The following is a 13,565-nucleotide window of genomic DNA, read 5'->3' as shown; positions in this document are numbered from 1 at the left end:
AGTCTCGTCCTTTTCGTTAAGATTTCGGAAACAGTAAAGTGTTCCATGAACGCCAATTTAAAACGTTTCTAATCGAGTCATCTCCAAGTGGTCTCGCCTTCTCGGTATTCCTGGACACCATGAGGTGACACCACTTACGGTCTCAGAATGCGGTTGCTGTGCAGGTGGCAGATCCTACAGTTACAAGCATTCACCTAGGACTGTTCACATGGCGTGTGTGCGCATCTGAGACCCACCAATCTACAACTTGGTGATTAAAATTGGAATCATTCGGATTCAAGATGAAGCTGGTTGTAATGCACGAATGAGAAAGTCCGTGATTATGATCAACACAACTGAATGCCAGTACTTGCACAGCCCATCGAGGTGAATAATTTATAGGATCGATGTGAGGTGCAGTTGAGCATCTGAGAAAGCACTGCCCTGTGACCCACGTTGCCTCCGATTCCCAAGAGCACCGAGGATGTTTAATAATTAAATAACTGTTCATGCATATTTCATATCACTGACAAGAGTCCACAACGAAACATCATACAGGTCTTTTTCACACGTAATAGAACATGTACCAATACTTAATTAACGGATCAAATTATTCCCAAATTTTGGGGAAGGCAGATTTTGGCCCCAAGTTGTTCAAGAACCGGTTGGCCAGGCCCGCCGTTCGACTGAAGACTATTTGGGCAGCAATTTGTACAAGGTACCGGAGATAACTCGCCGATTCTCTGTGGAAGACCACCACCAAGCAGTGCTGGCAGACCGAGTGCTCCAGCTGAACATCCATCCAATGGATGGCGCACATATCGATTCCTCGCTCTGCTTGTGAAACACCAGGAAGACAGTTTATAGCTGAGTCAGGAATCAAACACAGGATGGACAGCTTAGAGGTGAGTGTACGCACATCAGGGTGAGCCTGTCAAGGTCTAGGTAATTGAAGAAAATGGCATTTCATTTTTTTAATATTTATTTTTTAAAAATCGCAAGTACACAAAGAAGTGCGGAAAAAAAAAAAACAAAAAAAAAATTAAAGAAAAGGTGTGCAAAAACAAAAGGATGAAAAGCCCCACAAGCAACACCTGACAACACGGACGGCATATGGTGGCTACTCCGAGCAGCTACTTCTCTCCACCGACCCAATCGCCAATGTCTTGGTGTGATTCACTACAAAATTACAAGAATGTAATTCACTAATAAACCGAATATGTAAACATACTGCTGCAGGAAATAATATGACATGATGGCTTGTCGAGGCAAATTCATTTTGAAACACGTCACAGTCGAACAATGTTGAGCAAATTAAATTTCCATTTTTTTTTTGTTCAAGTCATTTCAACTTGGGTTAATCAGTTTGCAGTTCAGGTGCTCATAAAGCAGTGGTTTGAAAAGTCGTGGACTGGGGGGGACACAGCCATACTTCTTTCACCGACTGGCGATGCTTGACAGTTCATTTCATATAAAGCACAAGGTTGCCAGTTTGCATTGTTGCTGGGACCCCGGCAGTGCGACTGATGCAATGCCCCCTGGCAGGTCAAAGCGCAATTTTGTAATTTGTTCGGGGTGCCGGTGATAGCTCGCCGACTCCTCGTGAAGAAAACCGTGGGAACGTCCACCAACTAATGCCATCGGCCAACCCCCAGTTTAACGTCCATCTGATGGGCGGCACACACATTGATGGAATACCCTGCCTGTGAAACACGGAAATGACAGTTTGCAGAATGCCGAGATTCAAATCTAGGCTCGACTACTCAGAGGCGCGTGTGCGTACCTCAAAGTTATCCTGGCAGATTCAAACGTCCAGATTGGAGAAAACAATTGAAAACCATTTAATCCTTGTTGAGCTTTCTGGGTCAAACTACCAGTTTAAACTTGGTAGCTCTCAAGTCGATATTTACTGGGATTGGAACTCCGTTCTATGAAAGCATCGATCGCACCAAGTGGCATCACCAGTAGTCACGAAAGCATCTGCCATGCCGGTACAAGGAGCGACGATTCAGATTATATTTACAAACCAAAGCGATTATGGGTGAACGCAATGTCTCTCGATTGAGAATTGGACCTTCGCCGTTCGATAAATGGCTTCCTCAGCAATGACTCCACTTGGAACAGTAGAGTAAAACCGCTTCTTGCTTGCAAAGGTCATGAGAGATGCTAGAAAAACAAAACAACGTGATCCCACTATCACCCATAAAAGGTACAAGTTGGACCTGCAACCTGCAGACACCTATTACATCACGTAGGACCGCAGTAAACGACAGGTGGGTTCCAGGTCTTTTAAACAGGTACATTTCCCCAATGATAGTTTTCTACCTAATCTTTAAGCTTTCCAGCTCAAAAAATGTCTGCAGCTTGGGAGAGCCGTTCAAAAACGCAAAGTTACTTCATTCCTTTTCAGAGGAAAATGGGATGCTTCACATGCCATTTCAAGCAATAAAGTACAGTCGGAGAAAACAAAGAAAAATAAAATTCCAAACAGTTTGTGTTTTCATCTCAGTCGAGTTTCAAGTTCAAGCGATATGGAACAAAGAGGAAAATAGGGAAGAGCTGAAGAAGTCAAGTTCTTGGGATGATGGTTGAAGGGCAAGATCAGGTGAAAAGCTGCAATATATTCAGTAGTACTAAATGAGAAAGATGGTGTCAGAGATTACGGACTTAGGAAAAGAAGAAAGTGAGGGAGAATCATATCCAAACCCCCAACCCCAATCGCTCCCTCTCCCCCTCTCAGTGTCGATGAATTAATACTGGGATGTAAAGAAGAGAACAAGGCAAACAGAAACATTCTGACAATCAGACCGAACTCAACTTGACCAGGCCACGAGCAGATGCGTCGCGGATGATGTCTTGCCCATCCGGGGTGGCCAGAGGTTCAGCGGTACGGCTGTGGAGCAAGGTGCTAGCCATGGGCAAAGAAGACAGACTGGGAGAGCCTTCGATACTGACAGTGAGGTCCTCATCACCCTCGTCAATCATCGGGAACGACGGAGACCCGATGAGATCCGAGCCGAGCTGAACTGGGCTCTCTTCGTTCTTCTCCAGTGATGTTGGAGGACAGAGGTCAGTGGGAGGTTCAGGGTGAACACTGTTTACAGAGGCGGATTCTTCCTCCAACGAGCTGACAGTTGCACACATGGAGAGGCCGCCACCATGTTGACGTTCCCTGTTGGCCCGGGAGTGCAAGGCATTTGCAGAGGCTGCCGAACCACTCCCTTGGACAGGTGCACTCCCACCTTTGCCATCCACCTGTAGTAATGGTGTGGCTGCCGCTTGCAGCACCAACTTTCCATTTTGTAGACACTGCTCTTGGTCGCACTACGAAGGTGAGGGTGGGGGGAAAGGGAAGGTATTGGAGTAACAGAACAGAACACGAGTGATACAAGTATGTGACAGCAAGCAGACAGCGAGCAGTGTAACAAAGTGAAAGAGGTTTCCCTACTGCCCTACACTCAACAGCGTCCACTGTGCTTACCGCACTATAGTGCACAAGCAGTGGAGAAGTCCCAAAGGTTTGCCTGTGGACGGAAAAATCAACCTGTTATGTCCAATGCAGCCTGTGGAATGCACTTTGCATTAGAATGAGATGCCTATAACCTGCATGGGCCCCTCCACCCACACAACGTCGTACGTCGACATTCAAAATGAGCACAAACACAAATGATCGATGAACAAGGGAGCCCAGGCCAAGTCTGCCATTTTGAATGCTCGTACATTACGCTGCTTTACGGGATTTGTAGACCAACTGTTGAAACACTTGCCACCAGAGTGGTGGAACAACTAACCAGATGAAGTTTACAAGAAATGGATTAAACAAGATTAGTCCAACTGGCACTGACTGCACCAAATGCAAAGATTAAAAAACAAAATCCTTCAAGATGGAGCATCTAATGGCAGGCTTAAAATAAAGCAAAAGGTTCACTTTCAAAAAGTGAGACATTGAACACCAAAGCCCATTCAACTCTTCAGTTTACCACCTCGTACAAAAAAAAAAAGGAACAATTAGAACTTCAGTGAATTTCCAAGTCATTTATTTGGTAGAAAAGTGTGGAGGCAGCCAAGTCTCGTCCGCGATCGGTCGAAACTTACACATCACGTCTCAGTCATCGCGGGGAAGACATTGCTACCTCCAGAGAAATGGCTGGGAAGTTCAGCAAAGTCACATTTGTTGTTGTTGTTGTTGTTGTTGTTGTTCACTTGGCCATTTTTCTCATTACAACAATCTAATAATTGTCAGGTTTCGAAACTTCACTTAAATTTCCCTCTGTTGCTGAACTGACCATTTCCTCGGTTAAAGTTATAGATCAACGTTGGAAGAAGCGTTGTTGTTCAATTTTTACATTTTCCTTTGAAAAAAAAAAAGTCAACTATTGCTCGAGTATAAACCAATGAAGAACACTTCCTCATTTGAAGGATCCATCATGTTCAGTCTATTATACCATCGAGTGATTGTGTTTAAATAGAACTCAAATTGGATTCTGCACAATCATTGGTTTATGAGCGGGAATTGCAGGTTTGATTCAGAGCAGACCAAAACTGGCAGCAGAGGGGCACTGCATTATAAAACATGCCCCTCAGTTCACATCAAGTCATCCAATCGATGTTGACTGCAGCTGACCCCCCCCCCGCCCCCCCCCCCGGAGCCCGACTCACCACTCCTTGCAAAGGCATGGCATTATTTATAGAGCTGCCTTTGGGTTTTGTTTACGTTATTAGCTGCAAAATGTCGAAAACCTGGTTTCGTTCAACAACTTTCAAAATTTGACCTTTGCATAACCCTTAAAGGTCACAAAACAATGTTGTGGACATTAAAATAAGGAAACAGGATACGTGCTATAGCTTATTGGAGTTAGTTCGTCGAAGAAGGTCGAAAACCTGGTTCGATTCCCACAACTTTGAAAATTTGACCTTTGTGAACTTTAAAGGTCAATGATTATGACCTTTGGTGCAAAACTTCCTCTGGAACATTCCAGGAACAATATAACGTCGTATAGGCTACATGGCATTTCGCACGCCTCGGATTAATTATTATCCATACTTTGATGAAATCAGCATAAAAACAAACTTGAAGGGGGCGCCACGGGCAAGGTGTTCGAGATAGAGCAAAATGGTTTCAAGACTTAAGGTGGGGAATGACCTCAAGATTATGCATAAAAAATATTGTCATCCAAGCTCTCAAGGTTTGGGCGTTCGTATGATTTTTATGTCAAAATTCACAATTTTCTAAGTTTGTGACCTTGTGACGAAAATGGAAAAAAAAAAAAAAAAAAAAAAAAAATCGAGCTCCGTGGGGCTATGCAGGTGCCATTGGGCTAACCAAATACCGAAACCTCTGCCAGATTCGACAAACCCCTCGGAGAAGATGGATTTTATGTCAAAATTTGCAATTTTCTAAGTTCGTGACCCTGTGACCTTGACCTTGGGACGGAAAAGAAAAATCGAGCTCGGTGGGGCAATGCAGGTGCCATTGGGCTAACCAAATACCAAAACCCCTGTCAGATTCAACAAACCCCCTAGGAGAAGATGCAAATTGAAATCGGCTACCCCCTAAAAACACGTTTTCTGGGCGTGGCTCAGCCCATAATGGGCGCACCACGCCCATTCTCAGGAAAACACAACTACATCATGATATAAACCTCCCACCAAAGTTTTATCAGGATCGGATCAAAACCCACGGAGCTATGTTCGGGAAAGACAGACAGACAAGCCGGTAGGCAGACATGGGTAGTCGACTACCCAATATAACCTGACGCGATGGGCTCGTTCGATGGGGAATGACCTGAGGATTAAGCACAAGAAAATTCATGATTCTAGCTTCAAGGGTTAATGCTGCAGATTGTTTTTTCGTTAAAACCCCCCACATTTAGAGGTTTTTTGGCCGTTGCTAGGCAACGGAGGGGTCCATAGCAACGGTTCTTTCTCACACATAACTAGGACATACCATGAACCTACCATACCAGTTTCATGTATATCTGACTCATAGTCTCTGAGATATAACGAACTTCGTTTTTTTATTGTTTTTGACCAGGGTTCATTGAAAGTCTATCTTCTCCGACAGTTTTCATAGGATCCGGCTGGAAATTTTTGACAATATGGCTGAATGTACTGCCCACAGTCGCTCGTGGCCGGATTTTTGATTTTCTAAAAAATAATTTTTTTATGATTTTTCAAAAATTTCAGTCCTGTTGGTGGGCAACAGTGGTGTCCATAGCAACGGTTCTCATTTGCACACAACTCGGTCATGGTATGAACCTACCAACCAAGTTTCATCGAAATCGCCATTGTATTAACGGAGCACTGGACCGAACAGACATACATACAGACAAGCACAGACAGACAGACAAACATATCGACGGAAATACTGATAATAAGGGTAGAAAAAAAAATCTCAAAATTTTTTTTCCGACTAGATCGACTACCAGGCAGACAGACAGACAGACAGACAGACAGACAGACAGACAGACAGACAGACAGACAGACAGACAGACAGACAGACAGACAGAGACACCAATAACGAATATAGTGGTCACTTATTTTTTCGTGATCCAAAAAGGGACCTCTGTTTATCCCACTATATTAAATATGAGAGGGTACTTCAGCACTCCGGGTAGAAGATCCCTTCTCGGCCCACTCAGTGGCAATGCACTTTGGCACAAACAATCCAAGTAACAAAAGCAATGAGAAATCTGGAAAAAAAAAGAGAAAAAAAAAAAGAAGTCAGACCCCAACATTTGCTGTTCTGCTATTCACAGACTGTGTATTTGGGCTTCATAAAATGTGACCTGCTCCCACATTCGCAGCCCTGTGCTTCACATATTTTTTTTGAAAAATATTTCACAGAAAACACAAGTAGGAAACCCCTCAGTATACCCTGAAAATTTGGTGTCGATCAGCTCAAAAGTCTCAGAGTAGTTACCGGACATGTGGACACTGCTCCGTTTTATATATCAATAACTAGTGGGGTTACCAGGCATTGCCCAGTGCTGTTCTAACCTTGTTGTAATTTTGAAGAAATAAAATTATTTATTTATTTTTCTGCCAGTACAGCCACACCCGATGGAGGCAGCAGGAAGGGTTATGTTGTTATCCTCTCTAGGGTTTACAGATTACAGTAGATCTTGGGTTGGTTCCACATACAAGGATAAGCATATATAATGCCTCAAGAATGTTGGGTTTCCTCCCTTTGAGTTTAGTGCAGGAGCGACATTTTTAAAAGGTAATCCATACCTGTTTGTGGTTTATAATATTTTTTACTTCTGATACGGGTGCCCCACAAAATGCCACGATAAGCTATTTATACACGTTAACATGGCGTTTGTCCAAAGAGAGAGAAAAAAAAAAAACCGAGGGGAAGAGGGGTATTATTAGGGTACCCTGTGAGTACAGGGTACCCTATTGTTTTTCTTCTGTTTATTATTACGCATTATTATTATTATTCTTCCGCCGGCATTTTGCACCCTTTTTCGCTTTAAAAATCATTTTCTCTGGAACACTAAGTCCGATCGACAGGAAATTTTCACCATAGTATGTATCTTTTTTGATAGCACAATCACGTTATAATTATGACGTCATTGGTCACGTGGTACGGTCGCCATCTTGAAAAAAGCGATAAACTTTGGACATCTGTATCTCGGAAACCGTGCAATGGAAAAATTTTTCGTTTGATACATTTTACTAAGCTCCCTATGGGGAACACGTGTGATTTTTCGTGACGTCATAGGTGAAGCGATATACCGGTGAAAATTCGTCAAGTAGAACGCCATATGGGAAAAATCTGAAAAATTCTGAGCATCATCTACGCCAAAAATCACTGACGAAAATGTTTTTTTGACGTCATCGATGACGTAATTCGGCCGCCATCTTGTTTTTTAGTGTTTTTTTTAAAATCTTCTTCTCCAGAACGGCTATGCAGATTAAGGCGAAACTTTACACGCACATTCCCCCTGAGGTCCTCTTTCAAGTTTGTTAATTTGTTGTTGATACGTCACATGGTTTGGCGGCCATCTTGAAAAAACCCTAAAACCTTCAAACATCTTCTTCTCCAGAAGCGCTGGTCCAATGAAGGCGAGATTTCAGAACTATATTCGTGACATGTATGCGATGCAAGTTTGTTAATTTCAAAGTGATAGGTCACATGGTTTGGCCGCCATGTTGGATTTAAGAAAAATATTAAATAAAGTTTTCTCTGGTATTTCATAAGCCATCGAAGCGAAAATTTGCAAGTGCCTTCCTCGCTCAAGTCTGCATACATGGTAAAAATTTTTACCTCAGAAGTCACATGGTTTGGCGGCCATCTTGGATAGAAAAATAGACTTTATCCGATTTACACAAAACTTCACACACTTGTTCGGGTCGACGATGGAAAGCAGAATTTAAATTCATGATATCCTCAGTCACAAGGTTCGGCAGCCATCTTGGATTGAAAATGAATAAATTTTAAAAATCTTCTTCTCCAGAAGGGCAAGACAGATGAAGACGAAACTTCACAGATATATTCCCCATGAGGTCCTTTCTCAAGTTTGTTAATTTGTTTTTGATCGGTCACATGGTTTGGCGGCCATCTTGAAAAAACCCGAAAACCTTCAAACATCTTCTTCTCCAGAAGCGTTGGCCCAATGAAGGGGAGATTTCAGAACTATATTCGGGACAGGAAGGCGATATAAGTTTGTTAATTTCGAATTGATAAGTCACATGGTTTGGCCGCCATCTTGGATTTCAGAAAAATATTAAATAATGTTTTCTCTGGAACCGCTTAACCAAACGAATCGAAAATTTGTAATTATCATCTAGCAGGCAGTATGCACGCTTGGTAAAAATTATGATGTCACACGTCACATGGTTTGGCGGCCATCTTGGATTGAAAAACGCACCTTTACCGATTAACACGAAACTTCACGTACGTGTTCCAATACCCAGTTGGAAGCAGAATATACATTTCTGATGTCATAGGTCACATGGTTCGTCAGCCATCTTGGATTGAAAAACAATATCTTCAAACGTCTTTTTCTCTGAAACGGCTGAACAGATCCAGGCGAAACTCCACCACTATGACCGCCTCTCCATGACGAATAAAAAGTTCCCCCCCCTTTTGAGGTACGATGCAACGTTTGGCAGCCATATTGGATTGAAGGAAAAATATTAATTAATGTTTACTCTGGAACTACTGCATCAATAAATGTGAAACATCAAGTTTATGGTGGAACGCTCATGCGGAATGAGGGTTTGAAATTTCAACGCGATCGGGCCCAGGGTTTGGCAGCCATGTTGGTTTTAAGAAAAATATTAAATAATGTTTTCTCTGGAACTGCTTAACCTGGAGAAGCGAAAATTTGCAGTTATCATCCACCATCGTGTTTGCACACGTGGTGCAAATTATGACATCACAAGTCACATGGTTTGGCCGCCATCTTGGATTGAAGGATAAATATTAATTAATGTTTACTCTGGAACCGCTGCCTCTATATATGCGAAACTTCAGATTTATAATTCAGGTGACATGCGAAATAAAAGTTTAAAATTTCAACCTGATCGGTCACGCGGTTTGGGAGCCAGAATTATTTAATTATTTGAATCTGGAAGCCAGTAATAACGAAATTGAATGCTTTGTGCTGCCCGGTTCGTAACTCATCTGTTCCGTGCCGTCTCGAAGCAGGCCTGTGTTTGTATCACTATTAAATAATGTTTTCTCTGGCACCGCTTATCCTTTCAATGCAAAACTTTGCGACTGTCATCTGCAGAAAGTCCCATGTTGTATCAAAGGCCGACACGTCTGGGTACCCGGTCATCACTGCCAGCAGTTATAAAGTGGCAGTTCTAGTTAGGGTACCCTGTGAGTACAGGGTACCCTATTGTTTTTCTTCTGTTTATTATTAGGGTACCCTGTCAGTACAGGGTACCCTATTGTTTTTCTTCTGTTTATTAGGGTACCCTGTCAGTACAGGGTACCCTATTGTTTTTCTTCTGTTTATTATTATTTTTCTTTTTCCGCCGGCATTTTGCACCCTTTTTCGCTTTAAAAATCATTTTCTCTGGGATACTAAGTCCGATCGACACAAAATTTGCACCACAGTATGTATCTTTTTTGATAGCACAATCACGTTATAATTATGACGTCATTGGTCATGTGGTGCGGGCGCCATCTTGAAAAAAACGATAAACTTTGGACATCTGTATCTCGGAAACCGTGCAATGGAAAAATTTTTCTCTTGATACATTTTACTAAGCTCCCTATGTGGAATACGTGTGATTTTCATGACGTCATAGGTGAAGCGATATACCGGTGAAAATTCGTCAAGTAGAACGCCGTATAGGAAAAATCTGAAAAATTCTGAGCATCATCTACGCCTAAAATCACTGACGAAAAATGTTTTTCTTGACGTCATCGATGACGTAATTCGGCCGCCATCTTGTTTTTTAGTGTTTATTAAAAAAAATCTTCTTCTCCAGAAGGGCTGGACAGATTAAGGCGAAACTTTACACGTACATTCCCCTGATGTTCTCTTTCAAGTTTGTTAATTTGTTGTTGATACGTCACATGGTTTGGCGGCCATCTTGAAAAAACACTAAAACCTTCAAACATCTTCTTCTCCAGAAGCGCTGGTCCCATGAAGGCGAGATTTCACAACTATATTCGTGACATGTATGCGATGCAAGTTTGTTAATTTCGAAGTGATACGTCACATGGTTTGGCCGCCATGTTGGATTTAAGAAAAATATTAAATAATGTTTTCTCTGGTATTTCATAAGCCATCGAAGCGAAAATTTGCAATTACCTTCCTCCCTCAAGTCTGCATACATGGTAAAAAAATTTTACCTCAGAAGTCACATGGTTTGGCGGCCATGTTGGATAGAAAAATAGACCTTATCCGATTTTCAAGAAACTTCACACACTTGTTCGGGTCGACGATGGAAAGCAGAATTTAAATTTATGATATCATTGGTCACAAGGTTCGGCAGCCATCTTGGATTGAAAATGAATAAATTTTAAAAATCATCTTCTTCTCCAGAAGGGCAAGACAGATTAAGACGAAACTTCACACATATATTCCCCATGAGGTCCTTTCTCAAGTTTGTTAATTTGTTCTTGATCGGTCACATGGTTTGGCGGCCATCTTGAAAATACCCGAAAACCTTCAAACATCTTCTTCTCCAGAAGCGTTGGCCCAATGAAGGGGAGATTTCAGAACTATATTCAGGACAGGAAGGCGATATAAGTTTGTTAATTTAAAATTGATAAGTCGCATGGTTTGGCCGCCATCTTGGATTTAAGAAAAATATTAAATAATGTTTTCTCTGGAACCGCTTAACCAAACGAATCGAAAATTTGTAATTATCATCTACCTTTGTCTGTGCATGCGTGGTAAAAATTATGATGTCACACGTCACATGGTTTGGCGGCCATCTTGGATAGAAAAACGCACCTTTACCGATTAACACGAAACTTCAGAAACGTGTTCCAATACCCAGTTGGAAGCAGAATTTAAATTTGTAATGTCATAGGTCACATGGTTCGTCAGCCATCTTGGATTAAAAAATAATATCTTTAAACGTATTTTCTCTGAAAGGACTGAACAGATCCAGGCGAAACTCCACCACTATGACCGCCTCTCCATGACGAATAAAAGTTCTCACCCCTTTTGAGGTACGATGCAACGTTTGGCAGCCATCGTGTATTGAAGGAAAAATATTAATTAATGTTTACTCTGGAACTACTGCATCAATAAATGTGAAACATCAAGTTTATGGTGGAACGCTCATGCGGAATGAGGGTTTGAAATTTCAACGCGATCGGGCCCAGGGTTTGGCAGCCATGTTGGTTTTAAGAAAAATATTAAATAATGTTTTCTCTGGAACTGCTTAACCTAGCGAAAATTTGCGCTATCGTCTACATTCGTGTTTGCACATGTGTTGAAAATTATGACGTCATAAGTCACATGGTTTGGCCGCCATCTTGGATTGAAGGATAAATATTAATTAATGTTTACTCTGGAACCACTGCTTCTATATATACGAAACTTCACATTTGTAATTTAGCCGACATGCGAAACAAACGTTTAAAATTTCAACCTGATCAGTCATGCGGTTTGGCAGCCAGAATTATTTAATTATTTGAATCTGTTCGCCAGTAATAAGGAAATTGAACGCTTTGTGCTGCCCGGTTCGTAACTCGTCTGTTCCGCGCCGTCTCGAAGCAGGCCTGTGGTTGTATCACCATTAAATAATGTTTTCTCTGGCACCGCTTATCCGATAAATGCGAAACTTTGCGACTATGATTTAAGTCTCATGTTGTATCAGTTGTGTCAATGGCGGACGGACTGGGTACCCGGTCATCACTGCCAGCAGTTATAAAGTGGCAGTTCTAGTTATTATTTTTCTTTTTCCGCCGGCATTTTGCACCCTTTTTCGCTTTAAAAATCATTTTCTCTGGGATACTAAGTCCGATCGACACAAAATTTTCACCACAGTATGTATCTTTTTTGATAGCACAATCACGTTATAATTATGACGTCATTGGTCATGTGGTGCGGGCGCCGTCTTGAAAAAACGATAAACTTTGGACATCTGTATCTCGGAAACCGTGCAATGGAAAAATTTTTCTCTTGATACATTTTACTAAGCTCCCTATGGGGAACACGTGTGATTTTTCATGACGTCATAGGTGAAGCGATATACCGGTGAAAATTCGTCAAGTAGAACGCCGTATAGGAAAAATCTGAAAAATTCTGAGCATCATCTACGCCTAAAATCACTGACGAAAATGTTTTTCTTGACGTCATCGATGACGTAATTCGGCCGCCATCTTGTTTTTTAGTGTTTATTAAAAAAAATCTTCTTCTCCAGAAGGGCTGGACAGATTAAGGCGAAACTTTACACGTACATTCCCCTGGATGTTCTCTTTCAAGTTTGTTAATTTGTTGTTGATACGTCACATGGTTTGGCGGCCATCTTGAAAAACACTAAAACCTTCAAACATCTTCTTCTCCAGAAGCGCTGGTCCCATGAAGGCGAGATTTCACAACTATATTCGTGGGACATGTATGCGATGCAAGTTTGTTAATTTCGAGTGATACGTCACATGGTTTGGCCGCCATGTTGGATTTAAGAAAAATATTAAATAATGTTTTCTCTGGTATTTCATAAGCCATCGAAGCGAAAATTTGCAATTGCCTTCCTCCCTCAAGTCTGCATACATGGTAAAATTTTTACCTCAGAAGTCACATGGTTTGGCGGCCATCTTGGATAGAAAAATAGACCTTATCCGATTTTCAAGAAACTTCACACACTTGTTCGGGTCGACGATGGAAAGCAGAATTTAAATTTATGATATCATTGGTCACAAGGTTCGGCAGCCATCTTGGATTGAAAATGAATAAATTTTAAAAATCTTCTTCTCCAGAAGGGCAAGACAGATTAAGACGAAACTTCACACATATATTCCCCATGAGGTCCTTTCTCAAGTTTGTTAATTTGTTCTTGATCGGTCACATGGTTTGGCGGCCATCTTGAAAAAACCCGAAAACCTTCAAACATCTTCTTCTCCAGAAGCGTTGGCCCAATGAAGGGGAGATTTCAGAACTATA

At 41.7% G+C, this 13,565-nt stretch overlaps 1 protein-coding gene across 2 annotated transcripts in view; it reads right to left on the bottom strand.

The window, feature by feature from the left end:
* Positions 1-426: 426 nt before the first annotated feature.
* Positions 427-13,565, bottom strand: part of ZDHHC14 (zDHHC palmitoyltransferase 14) — a 67,704-nt gene continuing 54,565 nt past the window's right edge. For both annotated transcript variants that reach the window (XM_085858000.1, XM_085857999.1), the window contains one exon: positions 427-3,303. In XM_085858000.1, the coding sequence (XP_085714126.1) occupies positions 2,782-3,303 (522 nt within the window). In that variant the 3' untranslated portion in view covers positions 427-2,781. The remainder of the gene's footprint in view (positions 3,304-13,565) is intronic.

Source organism: Eptatretus burgeri, chromosome 15, assembly GCF_056783735.1.
Source record: "Eptatretus burgeri isolate ZD-2024b chromosome 15, Ebu_testis_v1, whole genome shotgun sequence".
Lineage (NCBI taxonomy): Eukaryota > Metazoa > Chordata > Myxini > Myxiniformes > Myxinidae > Eptatretus > Eptatretus burgeri.
The sequence above is the reverse complement of the archived record's forward strand: the minus strand, read 5'-3'. Positions and strand labels throughout refer to the sequence as shown.